At 42.7% G+C, this 20,829-nt stretch overlaps 1 protein-coding gene across 1 annotated transcript in view; it reads left to right on the forward strand.

Annotated features, from left to right (window-relative positions):
• The window catches only part of cspg4 (chondroitin sulfate proteoglycan 4), an 87,327-nt gene that overhangs the window by 39,308 nt on the left and 27,190 nt on the right, over positions 1–20,829 (forward strand). Inside the window, exons 2-5 of the mRNA XM_037768027.1 lie at positions 9,325–9,488; positions 10,304–13,858; positions 16,024–16,212; positions 16,380–16,655. Coding sequence (XP_037623955.1) covers positions 9,325–9,488; positions 10,304–13,858; positions 16,024–16,212; positions 16,380–16,655 — 4,184 coding nt within the window. The remainder of the gene's footprint in view (positions 1–9,324; positions 9,489–10,303; positions 13,859–16,023; positions 16,213–16,379; positions 16,656–20,829) is intronic.

A 20,829-nucleotide genomic window follows, 5' to 3' on the forward strand; every position in this document is an offset into this window, starting at 1 on the left:
TTTTGTATATTGGCTGAAAATGAACAATACAACTCTTCAGATCAGTACTCACATGCCTGTGCAGTAATATGAAGCTGGAGGCGAATAGCTCAAACTGAAAACACACTGCCCCCGCAGTGCCACAATATGTCATATGACGCACGTCAAGTGCCGCCCAAGCCCCCAGGAAGACATCCAGACTTTGAGGCCAATTTTGAAGCCAATTTCTGTAGCGGCCAAACGGTGGAATTACAACTTTCATCCCCGTAATATGATGCCATTGGGCGGGGCCCCGCCCCCATTGCTGTATCCAGTTCTCTTTATACATCCATGGAATAAGCACCAACTTCTTATTGGTATAGCACCAATATAGCTTTAGAGGTGTTGGTAGATGTAGGCTATTTTTGGACTTTAAACAGAGCCAGGCAAGCTGTTTTCCCCTGCTCCCAGTCTTTATGCTACGCTAATCACATCCTGGCTCCAGCTCTACAAGTAATGCCCAGACATGGGTATGGTATGGATGCATTTCCTGGCTTTTTAACAATTACAGTTTGTAGCTTGCTGATTTGTGACAGACGGCAGCTGTTGTTTTTAGTTTGGTTTAGTTGACACAATGACAGAGAGGACCCCAGGTCACACATATCTACATGTCAAGAATAACAAAATAAAGTCAAAGACATATTGGACTCATCCTTGACGTTTTATAGCTTGGATAGCTCAACTGTGGTTAGTTAGAATGGATTCCAATTGGAAGCCCAACCCGTGTCAAAACATGTCAAAATGTCCCAGAATTCCTGCAAACCATGCCTGCAGTATAATCCAACTAGATACTCACATTCATTACGTTCCCAACATTCATTGCTTTGCCAATAAATTGCTAAATATGCCTTTGAGCTGTGAGGTGGTGATAGCGCGACATAAGGAAGTAGTGTATTTAAGTTGTGGGGAAACTAATTAGTGTTGTTATGAGTGAAGGAGCAAGCTACAATTATGAAGAGTTCATCTGCCAATTTAAATGCAAGACACTATGTTGACATTTTTGGAAACTGATGCATTTTAGGTGGTTTAAGGCTTAAATGTACAGGGCACGAAAAATGGGAAAAGCCCTTAAAACCCAAGTTGCATCATATGGCAAATGAGGGCTTTACACCGGTGGCCTAAAATAACCAACATTAAAATAATTTAGTTCAATTATCCGTACTAATCAGCAGATGTAAGCAACAGGCACAGAACCTCTTCGTTCTCCCATTTTGTGTTGACATTGTAAATATTAGAAACTTAAGTGGCTGTACTTAACTGCTGTCTAATTTCCTCCTGCAATTACCTTGGACCGTCAGTGCTGTGGAACAAAGCCAGAGCAGTCGTGCATTACATGCAGCGCTCTCGGTTTTAGAATAAAGTACTGTAGGATAATGAAAGTCCCTTATTGACCTTTCATTAGATTTATAAGGATAAGTCAGGTGTAAAGGTACAAAAGTACGAGACACTTTGTATTCCGCAAGATGAGAAACTGTAAAAGTCTTACGTTTAATAGTCTTTACGTGATTCCCATCGCTATTTGGCACTACTTTCTTCCTTCCTGTCGTCTCCCTTGACACACTTTTCACATGGTGAGATTTCACACTGGAATTCATTACCGGTGTGTTAAAATGTCCTTCAGCTCGGTCTGTAAACAGCCTTGTTCTAGCTGAGGGGAAACAGAGAAAGTCACAGTTAGTGTATAAACAATCACTTGTTAGAGCGAGAATTTGGCAAAAGAAAATGTGTGTGAATGGCCGTAGAGGGGGGTCAGTTGGTGTGAGGAGGGATATAGGTTGAAATAGTATGAAGGGGGGGTCAGTCCTCTGATGTCACAGGGGGATTATTTTAACAGGACCCACCCACTGGGACCTTGGCGGTTGATGGCTTCCGTAGCTCGGCTGGGTCGACAGAGGCACGCTTTGTATTAGCCAGTCATAAACTACAGCAGAGCCCTGAGTCACCACAATGCTTCTGTTCACTGCTGTGTTTGCCTTACAATGTTGTTAGGTGAGTGAGATCATCAGTCCAAAGTCATTATGAGTCTTTTAGTTGAGTGTGATGAGCCAACAAACTGCGAGTTCGTCGCACGCCTTATTCGGCTGGAATATTGCGTTTGAGGAAAGATGTTTACCTTGTAGCTGAAGCCACGACTTGTACATTTGAGAATGTCCCATTGTGTAGTTTTGAGGTAGCACAATATTTCTTTGTTCGCCGTCGCCTTTGAAACACGGTATAGCAAAGTTAACATGAACCTGAAACGCAGCCAACATTTGATGGAAATGTTTTCACTGGCAGCCATGCGAGAGAGTTTACAGACCTCAGAGAAGAGTTCATGGCGAGTATCTGAAGTATAAGACAATGATTTCCAATGATCTGATTGGATGCTGTGTGTTCTTCAGCTACTCCTCTATAACCTTCCACTTCTCTGATTTCCCATTCTCAATCTCATCTCAATCCAGTAAAAGTCAGTCGTCCTCAACAAAACAAGTTCGAGAAAAAAGCCTTTTCCTCCAAAGAAAGTGGGCTTTTCCCTATTCATTTTGTATAGAAACCATTCAGACCCCCTCTCACATTAACAGCACAAACCCAGACAACACTGAGTCTTTCACATCCTTTCCACGCTTTCCCTCCCTTTTCTCACAGGTCCATTTTCCTAAGCCGCAATTACATTACACTGCCATTCTCCTTTCACAAGGAAAGGTCATAATTTTTCGTTGCTGCCGCCACCCCTTGTCTGTTGTGTAAGTGCAAGTTTTACAGAGAGGGCGCCTGAAAAGTTTTAATTATTGCCAGGGAGGCCACCCGCTGAGGCTCCACAAGCCTGTTTTTTTAATGCATTGTACCTCTTCACTCTGGCGAGCGTTGGAGTGTCTCAGAGGGATGCAGAGGTAGGTGGGGATTTGAAAGAGGACTAAAATGATGTGGTGTTTGCTTTCACACTGATAGTCTGGCCTGAGAAATGGCTCTCTAAAGCTTGTAAAAGTGTGTCCCTGGTGACTTCTGAAAAGTCAGCGGGGAAGGGGGGGTCCTTATAAAGCAGCGCTGTCAAGGTATGCAGAGTTGTGGCTCTGCTCTCCGCTGTTTAACAGTGCTGCAGTTAGCAGTATTCTTTATACAGACTGCTGTATTCAGAGTCAGGTCTGTAAACATGTTGCACCAACATGTTGCATCACTTCTTTAGTGTGCTGGGATCAGTGTGGGAATTGTTGTTGGCTTTCTGGTTTTCCAGTGTCCATAGTTGGTACCTTGTAATATGCATTCATCTGAATGCATATTACAAGCTGACTACCAAACAAAAACTGAAGTGGCAAGAGCTTATCACTAACTGGTTTTCCAATAATTATCATTGAATGTTGCACATGGTAACCACTGTCCACAGGAATGCTCTGGCAACTGTGTTACCTATATACAGTGGTGTAGTGGAGGGTCTACGGGGTATACTAGCGGTTTACAGTATCAGCCAAAAAGCCATTGGAATATGTAGAAGAACATACCGACTTCCACCTTGGTAACCTACCCGTCTACCTAGTAGCACACCCACCTCTTCAACGACCACTACATCACTGCCTATATACTATTAATTTGTTTTGCCAATTATGTAATTGACGCATGGATTATGTTCAGTGGCAGGATCTTTTCAAGGTTTTTTTTATTTTTCATCCACAGAAGGATGTGGTCGGGTTGGTGTGCGTACAAAGAGCAAGCCTCAGGGTGTGGTTAGGTTGAGGCCACAAAAGTACTTTGGTTAAATTTGATGAAAGATGGTGGTTTTTGGATAAATGTTAATACTGTAAACAAGTCCTGTCTCACAATTCAAGTCACTTTCAACTTTTTCCAAATATAACCAAGACCTTAATCTTTTCTTAAAGATCCCCTCTTCCACTCAAAAATGTGTTTTTCTCATGTTTATGTCCTCCTAAAATGTCAGACCTAGACTATACTGACTTGTATCTCTGAGTATATCTGCTAGTTGGTGCACAACAGACTCCTCATCTGAGTCATAAATGTATGGCTGAATCTCTCCGAGAAAACAGACCAGACGCCTGAACTATTGCTGCAGATTGCAAGCCGGTCGTGGAGCTCAGCGCCGCCATGCGCACTGTTCTTTCACCAGCAACAAAATCGAGTCTAGAAGGCAACCCGCAAATTGCAAAATCTGATCTGAGATCTGCAAAAACTCTCATGAGACTCGCTGCCCGACGACCTATCCTAACCTTAACTATTCAAGGTCAATGCTTACCCTTAGCCATACGAGGTCTAATGTCTAATTTTAATAATCTCGCGAGAGTTTCCCCAGTTTGCTGGCTCCCTTCTAGACACTACCGTCAACCTAGCATGAGCAGTGGTGGTGGGCAGGGCGAGGCCAGATCCAGAGTAGATGTGTTTCCCTCAGAGAATTTTCACATACTTTAAAGTGTGTCTGGAGAGGAACTTTAAGATAACCAAGAGCTTTGAGTGAATAAACATAACCATAAAAGACATTGATCACACTCCTATTTCTTCAATAAGATTTTGCATTGGAAGATTGGATGTAGGGAAAACAAAAGAAATATGGTGCCTGGGAACATTTTGCGAATACGTTCAGTAGAAACATTTTGCAATTTATTAAGTTGACAAAAAGTGTAATTCAGGTGGTAATGCATTTCTCTCAAAACATAATTACTTGTATATACTGTAGACGTCATTACTAGGTGACTCTCTGGCTCTGGTATTGCAGAAGAAAGTCCAAACACTGACAAAATACAATGAACTGAATGAATGTGTAGTGCACGATTTCTAACACAGAAGATACATCTATGATTGTAGATTAAAGATCTAATGATCACTTTCATTATTGATAAATCTGTGGGTTATATTTTTGACTAATCAATTGGTTTTGCTATTAAGTTGCTTGTTTTGTCCAACAAACTTAAACCCTGAACCCAAAGTTATTGGATTCACAGTGATATTTAGCAGAGAAAAGCTGCAAATTCTCACATTTAGAAACTGAAATGTTTGGCACTTTTGCTTAATAAATGACAATTAATCAGTTATCAAAATCAGTTTTCTGACTTGATCCAGCAGTGTTATATTTCTGATGTGCAACTATTCATATATTATAATCCATGTCCTTTATAGTCCACTGGGACGCTATCTGCAGACATACTGTAACTGTTTATCACAAACACAAGTGCTGTTGACCCTTGTGAGTGATGTAATTGCTCATCATAGTAATGACCGTGTTGCCATATGGTCCTGTAAATGCCATTACACCCTTAAAAGCTCTCCAACTCCATATATGGTTACCAACACCCTATCCTTCATATAATTGTATCCAGAAGCCAGTGTGCCCTGTTGTTACAGACACAGCCCAGCAAAGGAAACAAATGACCAACATAACCACTATTTATAGTGAAGCTCACCATGGTTTAACCATGGGTTACACAAGTAGGTGGTTTGTTTGGATTCCAGGCTGCGTTACCATGGAAACATGGAAGTAGGGCAACACACACTGGGCATCCTTTACTTCTGCAAAACATGTTTAGACAAGTAAATCATATTATTTGAAGCAAATGAGGAGCATCCTGTTGATAAAATAATAGTATTGTGTGTTGCTCTGTTTCAGTTCACGCTAACATCAAACCATTAAGACACCATTAGACATGACATTGTGCTTGAGATTCAGGTATTTTCTTTGGTGACCGAGACAATCAGGACACCAATAAGCATCCCAATAAGCATCTTCACACTCACTTAAAATACGCCTGAAGTGACTCTGACTCATCGGCACAGTCAAGTCACAGGACACAAAGTCGCCTGAGTGTCTCCGATCTTCCTGCTCTTGTGGTCAGCGTGTCTCTCTTCCCCATAGCTTTTCCGGACATGTGTCGCTAGCTTGAGACCAAAAGAGGATGGAGAAGAGGAGGAGGAGGAGGAGGAAAGGGAAAGAAAGACAACAGGGTAATTCATTCAGCCGCTCGTGAAAGAGAGGAAGACTCGGTTTCCTCGGAGCATTATAAATACAAGCGCAGCCAGTCATCAAATTATAGCCATCTGCATTGGCCGGAGACCAGGATTCTGCTTGACGCACAATAAAGTAGTGTGAGGAGGGGTGTGGTAGCTAAAGGGCATCAGAGACTGTCCTCTTCGGTGGTTAAACCTCCGCACACAGACTGACACCGAAGTGTGGCAGCAGCTTCACAGCTCCGGCTTACACTCTTAAGGAGCAGGGATGATCCTTTACAGATAATGATGCCTTGTCAGCGAAACCACGTCAGCTAGATCCCATCAGCCCAGACCCAAGTCCCTGGGAGATGGACAATATAGCTGAGTGTTATGTTGCAGTAGACAACAGGAAATGTACATCCTCCTCCTAGAAAGCCCTTCATGATGTAACTTTTTCTGTGCTCACCTGTCAGACAGTGTGAGCACAGAAATGGTTTAACTTGCTCAACGTATCCTCGAACAACAGTTCGTATGATTAAGTTATTCCTAATTTTTCGTGCTTTTCCTACGATTGTCCAGCAACACGTGAAGCATGCGTCAATATCTGCTCCAGTCTTTTCAAAATAAAACTACTTAGGTTGAGGAAAGATCGACTTAGATAGTTTTAGGCAACAAAACTACTTAGTTAGGTTAAGGAAAATAAAACGACTTAGTTAGGTTTTGCCTCAAAACTACTTAGTTAGGTTTACGCAACAAAACTACTTAGTTAGGTTTAGGCAACAAAACTACTTTGATGATTTTTGAAGATTGTGGTTTGGGTTAAAATAACACCAGAAGTGGCATAACTTAAGTCCGGAAGTTACGGGACTGGTTTCACACAGGGCATGAACGCTGGTCTCCTGGGTGAAAGTTTGGTGTTTTTAGACCCACCCATCCACCCCGACCTCCTCCCAACGTGGCGTTTGCCGCTCTTTATACTTCCTGGTTCACAATTACATACAAATTGATTTTGTGGGATATATACAAACTACAGTGCAGTACTTTTTTGTAGCTATAGCTACAAACGGTGTATGAGAACAGTCTGACTTGCTTAAACCTTTGCAGAGACAAAAGAAGTGTCACAGAGCAGGGCATTTGTACAGATAGCATATTTAAAATGTGCTTTCCCTACATGAAGCCTGCTCTAGACAGAGCTTTACACGGCTTAGCCGGGGAACTAATGAATTCCAGGTCCAGGTACACTGTAGAGAGTAGAGCTATTGTGTGTATCATTAGAAAATGTGCTCCTCTTCCTGAAGGCAACAGCAGCGAGCTGAATTCGAACCAGAAAATCCCCAGGCAGAATTGTCTTGGCATCGCTCTCTCCTTCAGCTTTTTATCCCCATGCTCAGTGAACAATCCAACAAAAGCTCGGGTTTAAGAACCATGGAGCTCATTGCGATTTTCTTTGTTAATGCAATTGCCTGTAAGAAAAGATTCTGTTCCCCCCATTTTTCAGTTTCAGCCTGAAGGCTCCCGTGCAATTAGCACTAGTCTTTCATTTGGAATACCTTCGCCTTACTAGAAACTCTCTGAACTGAACCGTAATAGCCTCCGGCACAGACGGTACCAGCTAACGACAATAGCCTCCGAAAAGTGACATTTTGAAAATGAATGATGTGTAACTGTGATAATTTCATTCGATTCAGTAATACAAATGATATTTGCATGTTCGTCTCCAATCTCGTTTTGAATTGCCAGGAAAGATCCTAAGTTTTGATAGTTTTCTCTAATGTCTTTCAGTTCATTTGTTAGAATGCACACAATATGGATTGCAAAGTGCAAAAATGCGATAATGTCAGAAACAATTTCCTGTGATATTTATTTCTTAGAGCCACCAGCATGGTGTTTTCTCTGGCTGCAGGAGGCCTGTGCTGTGCGGCAGTGTATAATCGAATGTCTCTGTGTATTTGGCCCTGTGCTGAGACCGTTCATCACTGTCTTTGTTCATGACAGAGCAGCCTTGGAACCAAAAGCAAACGCCTCTTAGTCAAATCACAAAAAGCATGGGCATCGTGATAAAAGCTTTGCTTTTCGTCCTTGCTGACATCAAAATGATTGTCTTTGTTCACATTTCCAGTGTTTGCTGCAGATCTGGAGGGGTTCATTTACAGGATGAGAAACCAAAGGACAAATGTAGCCTTCGGTGTTTTGAAGTTGGCAGCGTGGCATTAATGTAGATGCAACACAGACGCAAGCTGCCCTTTTAACACACACACACACATTTGCTCTCACATGGATACCTCCGAACAGAGTCTTGAGGAAATACTTTTTCCATTTATAGCTGTGAATGGGAATGTTTGGTGTCTTATTTTCTCTGACTCAGTCGTGTCTGAGAAGTTATTCTGTGAGATTTTTTTGCCTCGTGGCATCAAGCCCACCGCCCTGCTAGGCCGCTGGATGCTACTGTTGATTTTGAGGAAATATTTTGGTCCACATGATCTCGTAGGAATGTTCTAACTTTTGCACAGCAATGTCTGTCTCTGCTTCACTATTCCAACATTGTGTGATCAGACGACTGCCTTCTTCGCTGTGTTCCAATGACTTTCTGTCTCTTGTGCCTTGCGAGGGCGAGTGGGTGTCTAATGGAAAGCCCCCTTTCTACATCTCTTGGCTAAAGCCATGGAAAACCAATGCTGAGGAAACGGGGTCTTGGAGGCGGTCCAGTTTAATTTCAGAGCATGTGCACTGGGAAATAATTGACTTCCTCCGCGGTTTACATTTTGTCGAGGGCCTCGCTGAGCACAGTCCGCGACAGGTGGCTGAATTTGCATAACGTTGGAAACGAGACAGCTCAAGCCTGGGAAATCCTGCACCCCAAGACTCTATATGCCTGGAAAACCTCCGCAGGGGTAATGACTGATGTCTCAGTGAGAGAATCCCTTTGAGGCCAGAGGAGCTCCTCTTCAGCCAGTAGCAGCTGGAGGACACCTGATAATATAGAAATCGGTCCTGAGCAAGTTGCACTGTAACGTGACTCTCAGAAAAATGCTCATATACAGTAATTGGTTTCTCCAAACTTACACATTGGAATTCAGAGTTGCCATCCAGCAGCTGTAGGATGAGTTTATAGCTTCATATGCAGGTGTCTCTTTGTGTTATCCCAATGTAGTGATACATGTTATGTTGCCACAGTGTAGAGAATGCAAATTGGGAGATCAGGCTATGTTATGTTGAAATGACAAATGGACAAAAGTGGCATTTTTGTTTTTATTCAAAAGTACAAAGTCAAAGAAAATATGTGTATGTGTGTGAAAGTCACTGATTGTTGCAGTTATGCAGCATTCCTTTGACTTCTAAGCCGACTCGATGCCTCTTTCTTATCTTTTATATGCAATGTCCTATTTTCACTCTTCACAGAATCCTACTTTGGGGACAGCTACTGCAGTTTACAAGCCTTCCAAGATGTCTCCACCTTCCACCTGTCACTACAGATCAAGACGAGTCGGCGAAGTGGGCTGCTGCTGCTGGCTGCAGGAATGGAGGACTACCTGTTTCTTGAGCTCCAGAATGGGAAAATACAGGTGAACAGTTAACAAACTCAAATATTTTTAGACGCTGTCCCCAAGATTGAAATAATAAGTGTGAGCATGGTTGCATCACTTTGTTTTGTCATAGTTTAGAATAGAATGAGCATACCTGAGGAATTTTTCAGGGTACACTGCCAAGATCATAAATGTTATACAATAAAATTAAGCTTAAACTTAAATGTTTTGAGTCAAAGAATTAGCCCCCCATAAATGGTAAGTGAGAGGATCCAGAAATGGTCATGTGAATGGATAAGGATATTTGGGTTGTGCATTCAAGAGAGAGTTTCTTCATAAATACTGACAGGACTGAACAAACATGAAGGCATTCTCTGTAAACATTAGCCCTGAATCCCATCCATTCAAGCTGTTCTCATACACCGTTCGTAGCTGTACACAAAATACAAAAAGTAATGGACTGTAAATTGTATATATCCCACAAAATAAATTTGTCAACACAACAAATGCCACAAAGGCAGGAGGCCGGGGTGGATGGGTGGGTCAAAAAAACACCAAACTTTTGCCCAGGAGACCAGTGTTTGTGTCCTGTGGGAAACCATTTCCGGAGTAATTTGAACCGAAACCACGATCTTTTCCTAAACCTAACTGAGTAGATTTGTGGCCTTAACCTAACCAAGTTGTTTCCTGTATTTGAGGATACATTGATCCATTTGCTGCCTATTTTTTATATAATGACTCTACCAATCAAATACACAAATATAAATACCCCATATGCCACAATATGCATGTACAAAAGTTGAAATGTATTGTAAGTTTAATATAATATATTAAATGTTTTTGTTTTCCCTTAGGCTCGGATGAACATGGGGGCTGGCGAGGTTACACTGACTTCCTCCCAAGGAGTACAGCTGAACAACCTCCTGGACCACAAAGTCTCACTCACGCTGCAAGACGGCAAACTCACCATGACGATTGATGAGCTCTTCCCGACATATGTTCCCGTGGATGACGACAGCGAACAGCTCAACATAGACCTGGGCATTTGGCTCGGAGGAACAGGAGACTTGGATGCCTCATACCTCAGCAACTACATTCCCCCTTTCCGCGGCTGCATTTCTCAGGTCAAATTTGAGTCCCACCAGTTTGATATTCTGGGCATGGCGTTTAAACAATGCCACGACACGAAGGAATCCTGCAGCAGTGAGTTTGAGGCTGGTGATGGGGAGGCAACTAGTTTCAGCACTCCTGACTCCTTTGTGTCCTACCCCACCTGGAGCGGGGCTAGCGGCGCTCCAAGGGTCTTGGAAATCCTAATGAAAACCACCATAGAGGATGCGTTACTGGCTTTCCACCCTGGCCGAGATTCAGACTTTATTGCTGTTGGTGTTGTGAAAGGCTATCTCAAAGGTATGCTGGACCTCGGGAATGGCTTGGCGGTACTGGACAATACCCAGGTGCAACTGGATGATGATCAGTGGCATAGAGTTAAGGTCCAAGTCAGTCAGGATTCTTTTGTCCTTAATGTAGACAGCCAGTCTTCCTCCCTCCCTCTTGACTCGTCACAAAATCTGGACTTGGTTGGAAACTTGTATTTAGGAGGCATCCAGGGAAAGATGAAGGAAGTCTTTCGTGAGAGCGGCTCCTTAAGTCGTGCAGAGGAGGAAATGACAGCCGAATCCTTCATCGGTTGTTTGGGGGAAATCAAAGTAAATCAGAAGGATCGAAGCCTGCAGGACGCTTTGGTGACCAAAGATGTTCATGTTAAATGTGAAGGAGAGGACTACGACTACTCAAGTTACTATGACACCGACGCAACCACGACTTCTCCACCTGTTCGCATCCGATATGTCGACATGGATGTCAGCGATCAGCATTGCTACCCAACAGACGACACGCCAGAGATGTTCAAAAATGTCACGAAACTTCTCGATGTCGCCCCGTTGCTCGTGCCTGAAGGTGGGGAAGCTTTACTTTCTGTCAACAACCTAAGTCCTACGTTTGACCTCAGTGCTGCAGGAGTGCGTCAGTCTCAGATAATCTTCACTCTCCAGAATGACCCCTGGTATGGCTTGGTTGATGTGAACACTAACACAAGACGCACACAAAAGTTCACTCTTCTTGATCTTGTCAATGACAAAATCAAGTATATGCATGATGGAAATGAAAGGCATGCAGATCAAATCCAGCTGCAGGTGGTTGCTGAAAGTAACGGTTACCTTCCAGAGTGTTTAAAAACTCCTCAGGACTACGTCCTCCCGGTTGAAATCCTTCCCGTCAATGACATACCACAACTTGGTGGAGGAGAAATCACCATAACAGAAAACGGCAGAACTCGTTTGAGTCCCAGCCTTATAAAAATCACGGATTCTGACACCCGCTGTGATGAATTAGTAATAACTGTAACCTCAGAGCCTTCCATGGAAGTTGGTTACTTAGAAAACGGTCAGCGGCCAGGAAGGAGCATCTCAGAGTTCACCTGCAGGGAATTGAAAGATGGAAATATCTATTTCATACACAGAGGGGGTAGTGCTGCTGGAATTACCTTGGAGGTGTCTGACGGAGAGTCAGTAAGCCATTCCACTACTTTTAAGTTATCTGTGGCACAGCCACATATGACTGTTGTCACCAACACTGGCCTTCTCTTGTCTCAAGGAAGCAACGCGTCCATTGGTGTTCAAAACCTGGCTGTCATCGCTCATCCTCGCAATGGAGATATCATGTATAACATCACACAACCTTTGACATTTGGAGAACTACAGATAATGACAAGCGATGGAATGTACAAGCAGGTTACAACTTTCCATCAATTCGATCTGGATCAAGACCGCCTCAGATACATCAGCACAGACTCGACTGACCAAGAAGACGTTGTGAGCGAGCGGATTCAGTTCGACGTCCACTTGGGGCAGTTCTCCCTCTGGAACAACACCTTCTTGGTCAAGATCGTCCCCGCACAAGTGAAAGTTTCCAACCTGGTCCCACTGGAGATGGAGGCAGGCGAAGAGCAAACAATCGGACTCGCAGAGCTTCAAGCCGAAGTAAGAGGGAAAAACACAGATCCACAAACTGTAAAATACGTCCTTGTCAAGCCTCCAACACTCGGTAGTCTCCAGTTGTCAGACAGAGCGTTGGCTGAGGGGGACTTCTTCACACAGAAGGACATTTTGGACAGTGCTGTTAGCTACAGATCACGTGTGCAAAGAGCAGTGGATAGTATAGACCAGTTCCAGTTCAGAGTGCTTGCTGACGATCAGTACTCCCCTCTGTACACCTTCCCAATTACCATCCTCGCCAATGCAGATGCTCCTGTTTTGACCAACGAGAGGCTGGTGGTCTTGCAGGGCGGTGAGGATGCTCTGAACAAACACTACCTTTGGATGCATTCTCCAGGTTCTACAGATTTTGTGTACCGAGTCACACAGGAGCCAAAGTATGGACGACTGATAAGGGACTCCCCATCCGGGCAGCCTAGATTTGAGGGGGCAATAAGAGTATTCAGCAATGAAGACCTCCAGTTTGAAAGGCTCATTTACAAGCACGATGGCTCCAAGACAAGCAGCGACGAGTTCCATTTTTCAGCATACGATCAAGGAGCAGAAAACTCAAACAATGAGGAAACGGTGAACGGCATTTTCAGAATATCCATCCAGTCCAAGAACGAGCATGCTCCTATGAGGGTTGTGGACAAAGAGCTCAATATAGTCCGCCACGGCCAGCGTCTGCTAACAACTGATGTCATCCAGTATAAGGACGACGACACAGGTTTCAACGACACCCAAATTGTCTTTGCTCGCGAGGGAATCCTCTCAGGCAACATCGTCTCTACATCTAATCCCTCGCAGCCCCTTTTCCGTTTCACGCAAGCCGACCTGCGAGATAAGAAGATCCTCTTCATTCACCACGGAGCAGACCGGGAGCGCTTCTCGCTGCAGGTGTCAGACGGCTTCCACAAGACCACCGCGCTGCTTGACATCCAGGCAGGCGAGCCCTACCTGCGAGTAGTAAACAACACGATCATTGTCATCGACCACGGAAGCACCAAGACCCTTAACACCACCCTGCTGAGCGCCGACTCCAACATGGACATCAGAGACGACAGCGAGATCAAGTTCGAGGTCACATCGGCGCCCAGCGATGGCAGGATTATTGTGAGCGGGATCGAGGCTTCAGAGTTCACCCAGGAGGACCTGAAAAAAGGCGTTGTCTCGTATGAGCACAATTATGAAAGTCTGAGGTCCAAGGACTCCTTCAGCTTCACCGCCCAAGCAAGAGGACATTCTGAAGAGGGCACATTCAGGATTAAAATATTCAAGCAAGGTTACCTCTCTGAGCCGGAGGTGGTCACCAATGAGGTCATCATTTCCTATGACGGAGAGCACACCATAATCAATTCAGATAATCTCAAGGTAATGTTCATTACAGTATGTTGAGCAACACTGATTTGTTTTTTCCTAAGTAGAAGATATTTATAGAGCTACAGTTCACCAATCTATTATTAATTTGCTTGGCTGACATCTAATCTATAAAGCACTCATTTGTCTTTCTTCATCAAGACGGAGTTTAATATTTATACAACTTGGCGGTGATGTTGTGACAGATTTTCTTTGTCTTTTTCAAGTTTATTTTCTCTTTGTGAAATAGATCTTCCACATGACTCATTCGAGCATGCTGCCCTGCTTTGCAACCCTGTCTCTAATCTAAGTTATAACCACATGAAAGCAGGGCTAAATATGACTGTGCAGTTGCTGCTTTTAATCTAGTTTATGTACTAAATTACAGTCTATTAAGTGTGGAAAACAGAGCACTAAGTATCCCCTGAGGAGCTTCCTGAATCCCACTGTAATTTATAAGATGAGTCTGCCCCGCACTTCATCATGAATGCAATTAATGAGGTTTAAATTGTCGGCCCATTCATAACACATTCTCTGTATATATATCTTGACTTTAAGAATATAATTAGGGGCATTTCTGAAAGTAAAATCTTTCTTTTAAACTTTAATTTCACCATAGTGCACACATTTTAAGTCTGCAGTATTGACTGGAGAAGAGCCCAGACACCTGGTACACATACTGCTGAAATATGTATTGAACAAAGCCTTGACAGAATGGCCTTTACAACAGGTAAAATATTGACTTGGCTTCTGGGAGCTTCTCCAATGTATGTCCTTACTATGAAATGGAAAATAGTATGATCTTCTGAAACGCAAGCATGACTGCTAAACACTCCCCGGCTTCAGGCTCCAGAGAGTTTATTAAATCTCTCGCAGTGGGATGACCATAAATCTGCCTGTGTGTAAATCTGCGGCATGACTTTAAATGTTACCAAATGTCACAAATGTCTTTTTTAAAGTTTCTGTTCACCATACAGTCACAGTGTTCCAATAAGAAACGATATGCTATATTTATACCAGTAGTTATAAAGTTCACAGTGTGCCCTATTTTGGTAGTTAACATACAACAAATAATGCGGTGTACTGACATTAACTTACAATACTGTTCCTGTGTTAAAAGGAACTGAGACTCCAGATGACTAATAGCTATAACTCCAACTTTGAAACACCACTGCCAAAACAGTTTTTCAAAGTTTTATTAGTTTATTTGATTTGTTTTACCAACTGTAACTGGGGTAGTTGCACAACCTTCTGGTATTTTTGTCAGCTGTGAGTAGTTCCTCTATTTCCTCTCTCTCCGCCGTTAGCAAAAAGCAGTGATTTGGGTTACAAAGTAAGCTAATCAATAAGGATATGAACAATGTGAACATTAGCTGTGCTAAATTTGGAAACAATTGAAAGGGTTAGTTCAGAATTTTTTGAAGAGGAAGTTGTATGTATACTCCTGTATTCTGCAAGGTAATATTATTATTTTTGTCAATGTTGTCTGGTGGCTTTGAAGAGAGCGATATAACGGCTTCAGTTCCCCCTCGGAAAGGGCTGTCTAACGGCGTGATAAAGCGGCTATAGAAGGGAGCAGCAGCCACCTAAAAAAAATCAATATCAGTTTAAGCGTACGCTATATTTAGAATATTTTCACAGCTTTAACTCGCCGTCAGGACAGCCCTTTCTGACAGTGAACTGAAGTCGTTATATCGCTGTCTTTAACGCCACCAGACCAGACTCCATTCACAAAAACAGTAATTTTACGTCACAGGACACGGGAGTTGCTAGTCTAACGCTGCATCGATCGGGTAGTTTGTTTGTGTTATGGTGTGACTTTTGGATCCGAACTAACGTGGCGTCCACGCAGCACTACATTGCTTAGCATATGCAGAAACCTACATCAGGTTACTTGGGAAAAAGGTTTTTAGAGGGGCTCTGGAAAATCGCATTTTGACGCTAAAACATACATACTTTACAAACAAAATTTTAATGTTCAAGTATGAAATACTTAAGGGACACCACTAGGAGGCTACAGAATGAAAATAATAATAATAATTGACCCGCCCTTTAATTAGCCAGAAAGCTTAATCATTGCACTACACACAAACCACATTTAGATGAACATTATACAAAAAAACAGATGACATATTAGGATGTTAAGTACTAAATTAACAGTGTGCACTTTTGCCTTTTAGGTGGATCAAGCTGATATTCTTCCCACAGAAATGGTGTTCACCATTAAAGCGCCTCCTCGCCTCGGCCACGTGGTCAAGATGACAAACAGCTCGGACAGCACCGCCTCACCCGACCTCGACTACATTCACTCCTTCTCTCAAGAGGACATTGATCAGGGACGCATTCTCTATGTGTCTGCATCCCTCCAGGTTCATTGTGATTTCATTAATCCTGCTGTGCTGTAGTAAATCAGATCTGGCAGCTTGTTCTCTTTCATATTCACACTGAGGTTAAAATCAGACAAAAAGACAACCTCAGCCTCTGAGGAGTCTATTTTAGGATATCAATAACTTATTTGAACATCCATCTGTTCCAGGGCAATGACGCCTTCACCGTTGATGTCAGTAACGGTTTTACCTCGGTGGAGGACCTGCACGTCTCTGTGAACATCGTGCCCCGGCTCATCCCCCTCATTACCTTCAACTTCACAGTGAAGGAAGGCCTCAGCAGGGTGATCAACGCAGAGATTGTCAACATCTCGCATCCCTTCTACAGCTCGGCAAACATCGACTTTGTTGTGGAGGAGCCACCGCAGCATGGGGACATCCGTTACCTGGATGGAGACGAACTTCCGTACTTCACATGGGAAGAGGTACGTAATGATGTGATGAAAGAAATACAGAAATTCAGATACATATTCCAACAAAAAATATCACGAAAGATCTCGAAACAATAACATCTCCCTGGCTCTTTGTTCAAATAATACTGCATTTTGTCTTGCATATCATCGTTGATAATATGATCCCTTCCCTTGCTAAGTCTCAAAGACTTTTCAGTCAACAATCAAGTGAAGTTTCATTGCTCACCAATAGATCTTTCAGAGCTTTCTTTCTTTTTAGTTTGACAGTCAGTAATAGAAAAAAGAACTTAAATAAATAAATCGAGGAATACATAACAATTGCTTTAATAAATTGTTAAAGCACAGTAACGGTATAAAACAGTAGCCAACAAGTGATTCGTTGGCCATTTCCGCTTCTTTCTCATCTCTGCTGAGCGTTGCACATGTGCAGTACCGATCGGGCGGGATGTACGGTTCACGTAGAGAGTGACACGTATTGTCGTTGTTCCTGTGAAGCGTAAATGAGCTGATAAATGATATGAAAGCGTGATATTGATTATCCGCTGGGTAAAGTCCTCTCCTATTTATGCATTATTGTGAAATACATTATATTTGGTGCATGCATGTACCATTTTATACAAATCCATCCAAATTGCATGTTTGCAGAGAATTTCTTTTGACACACCAGCATCATCAGAAACTACTGTAGCATATAGAGTACCTACAGAAATATGAACATCTTAAATCCTTAAGAATTGTGTTTTTCCATTTGGTTTCCCCTCGCTGTTTTCCACTCAAAACTCTTACGTTTGTTTTTGCCCTTCTTGCTGGCGGAACCTTGTAAAATAAAACGCAAGGCTTTTTATTTACCAAAATGGTCGGTTTCACCAAATTGTTAACACATGTGTACCACATGCATTGCCAAACCCACCAAAAGCATTTGATCCTCTAACAAACATTGTAAGGATTAAGAAGATTTGATTAATCATTTCTTCAAAGCACCTGAACTGTAGACAGAAATTTTTATATTTTTGTCAGTCTGGGACCAAAAACTTCTCAGAAGACCCCAAAAAACCCAATAATCCGTATTTGATCCTGTCTTTAAAAACTCCAGGGAGAATAACATCTTCCTTTCACGACTAGATCACGGTGGCTGTTGAGGAGGATTACCACAGCAAGGCTTCACCATGAAACTTTCCCCCGGTTACTTCTCATGCTGTTTTGGATTTGTTGTGTTGTGCCAGATAGAGAGAGGAGGAGGGAGAATCTGGGAGCTGCTGCAGCACAGCTATCTGGTCTGTTTCCCTGTGGTTCAGAGGCCCCAGCTTTAGGAAAATATTAAAAATGCATGAGTAGTTACCGGTGAAAAAAAAAAAAACCTCATGCATTCTGAATGGACCACATAGTTTACTGGAGCTAGTTAGACACATATCTTATAGCTCTAGCCCCGGCCTGCCTCCACTCCTCTCTACTTTGCTGAAGCATTGTGGAAAAACTGACGATGCCTTTGGACCGCCTGCAGCCAAAATAAACTGGCCCGGTATATTCCTATAATAATGTGCGAGTGCACACAAGCGTCCCGCGCTTTGCTACTGCCAGACTCACTCATACTGTCTTTCAAAGATCCCAATGAGCAACTCGAATGGGTCTGGTGCGTAGCAACGGTTACATTGGTAGCAAAAATAATATAGATATCATCATGTGCCGCTATGGAAATGTCACAGAGAAAAAAAAGCTTTTCTTTACACTGCTTTTTTTTTATGTGTGTTCTATTTCTGTTCTCTTTTACTGTTATACTCGGAGAATGAAACACAGGCAGCTCTCCCAAATGAGTTCCACATTGAAGGATAAATGTCCAAGCCTCAGTCTGCGCAGCATTTAAACCAGACCGTAATTGTTTCAAAATTGAAGTTGGATGTGTGTGTACTTTTCTGCATTCTAGGCTTTTTTTTCCCCCAAAGTTTTAAAGCTGTCTGGGCACTGGACTAACTGGTGTGTGTAGTAATTTTGCGATAAAGTCATCAGATGGGGTAGATCACTGAGGTTAGTGTCCAGTGACATCGTGAGAAAAACTGAGTGTTTGAGAGTGTCTACATGAACAACAGAAGATCTTAAGAATGTAAAGTCACTCTTCTGTGTGCCATGTGGCCCAGATGTGTCACATAAACATTGAATCTGTGTCAGACGATGTAAGGCATTTCACCAACCGCTGACTATGATTTACTCCAGCTTTGAACAATCAAGTCATGCACACATTCAGCAACATATGCAGCGTTGAGTGGGATCCAACTTGAGGAAATATGGGAAATCTGAAACACTTTGCTCCGATACACCTTTTGGCTTTAATCAGGCTCGGCTCTCCATCGGGTCTCAATTAGGTCTCCCATCTGTGTAAAGCCTATTAAAGTCCACACAGGCGTCTTTTATTTTTCACAAAGTACAAAATGTTTTCGGTACAAAGTGGTGCAAGTTTCTACGGTTTATATTGCTTATTTTCCAAAATACAGTAGGCACACAGAACTTGAGATTTTACATCAATCAAAACTGACAATAAAATAACACCTGTATCAATCTCTGAAGTAAATCTGAATGCCACATGTCCAACAACCCCCCACTGTTTATTGTGCCAGCGAGCAGACTGATTGTCTCCCCTGACTTTCCCCGATCAGTAATGATGATGGGGGTTGTTATTCCAGAAGGATGCCCGTCATATGGGACCCATTTGGCACTTCCTGCCCTCTGAAGCGGCTTTTGTCAAGACAAAGTTCCAACTGTCCTCTTTGCAGAGAAGGATCCAGTAAATTTGTCATCAAGTATCAGAGGAAAATGTTACGTGTAGGCAGATTATGTGATCCAGATACGACTACAGGACTGAGAAACAAGAACCCAGGATGCTGGGTGCTGAGATTCCTCCTCTGTATGCAGAAAGGCAGCAGAGTTGGCTTAGCCCGGCCGCAGGTGCTGTTTTCCATCTACTCACTTGACACTGGATGACTGATTCTTTTGTGCATCTGGTTTCCCTCAAGGTTTCGTCCCACAAGGGAGATTCTCCTTGTTCATGTGCTGCTGCCAGACTTTAGGACCTGATTATAGCCTTAATCTCCAAACTTTGAAAACATAAATTATCTGTCAAGGACAACAAAAGATATACCGTACAGAAATATAGGTCTGTTATAACAGAACCGTATTATGTTTTGTCGTCTCATAAAAACATAGACCCTAAAAGGAATTGTTTGACAATTTGGGATCTGTCTGTTAAATACTAGGCTACAGTCTGGAGAGCGTTATCTTAGCTTAGTTTAGCACAAACACTGGAAGCAGGTTGAAACAGCTAGCCTGAGAGAGGACAGAGAAATCTGCTTACCAGCACTTCTAAAGTTCAATAACACGTTATATCAAGTGGGCAACCTCCGGGTCTGAAAAGTGAAGCCAGTGCCTTAAACTTGCATTCTTTCTAACAGCCAGCAGGGGGCGACTCCTCTGGTTGCAAAAAGAAGTCTGATTGTATAGAAGTCTATGAGAAAATGAGCCAACTTCTCACTTGATTTATTACCTCAGTAAACATTGTAATCATGAGTTTATGGTCTCAATCGCTAGTTTCTAGTCTTCTTCAATACAGCATGATGTTCATTTTGTAAATTATGGTCCCATTTAGAGTCAAATGGACCATAAAGCAGGGGATGCTTTAGGGCATGGCTACCCTGTGATTGACAGGTCGCTACCACGACGTTGCCCGGTGTGGGTGTTGTCCTTGTTTTCGTCTTGGAACTTTAACTCTTTCACAATGTGTTTTCAGTTCATGAAAGTTAATATTAACATTTTGGTCGCTTAAAAATTATTCAGCGTTTTGGTTGTAATTAGCTCTACCCTCTCGTGTCGCTTCTGGTTGCAAAAAAACAAGATGGCTGAACTCAAGGCTTCCAAACGGCAGTCCACAAACCAATGAGTGACGTCACGGTGACTACATTCACTTCTTATATACAGTCTATGGTTATACCCTGATGGTTTAATCCCCACAAATAACAACAAAAGACCAGTCTTTATGCTAAACTAGGCTAACTGAATCTAGGCAAGAAAACAAAAAAAAAACACATTTACGTACATGCTCACATTATCTGTGATTATATTGGGTAATACTGTGGTGTGGTGAAATGCCCAAAAAAGATCAAGCAAGTTAACAATTCGAGTGGACCAACTTTTGCTTTAA

The sequence above is a fragment of the Sebastes umbrosus genome, chromosome 4, assembly GCF_015220745.1.
Source record: "Sebastes umbrosus isolate fSebUmb1 chromosome 4, fSebUmb1.pri, whole genome shotgun sequence".
Classification (NCBI taxonomy): Eukaryota; Metazoa; Chordata; class Actinopteri; order Perciformes; family Sebastidae; genus Sebastes; species Sebastes umbrosus.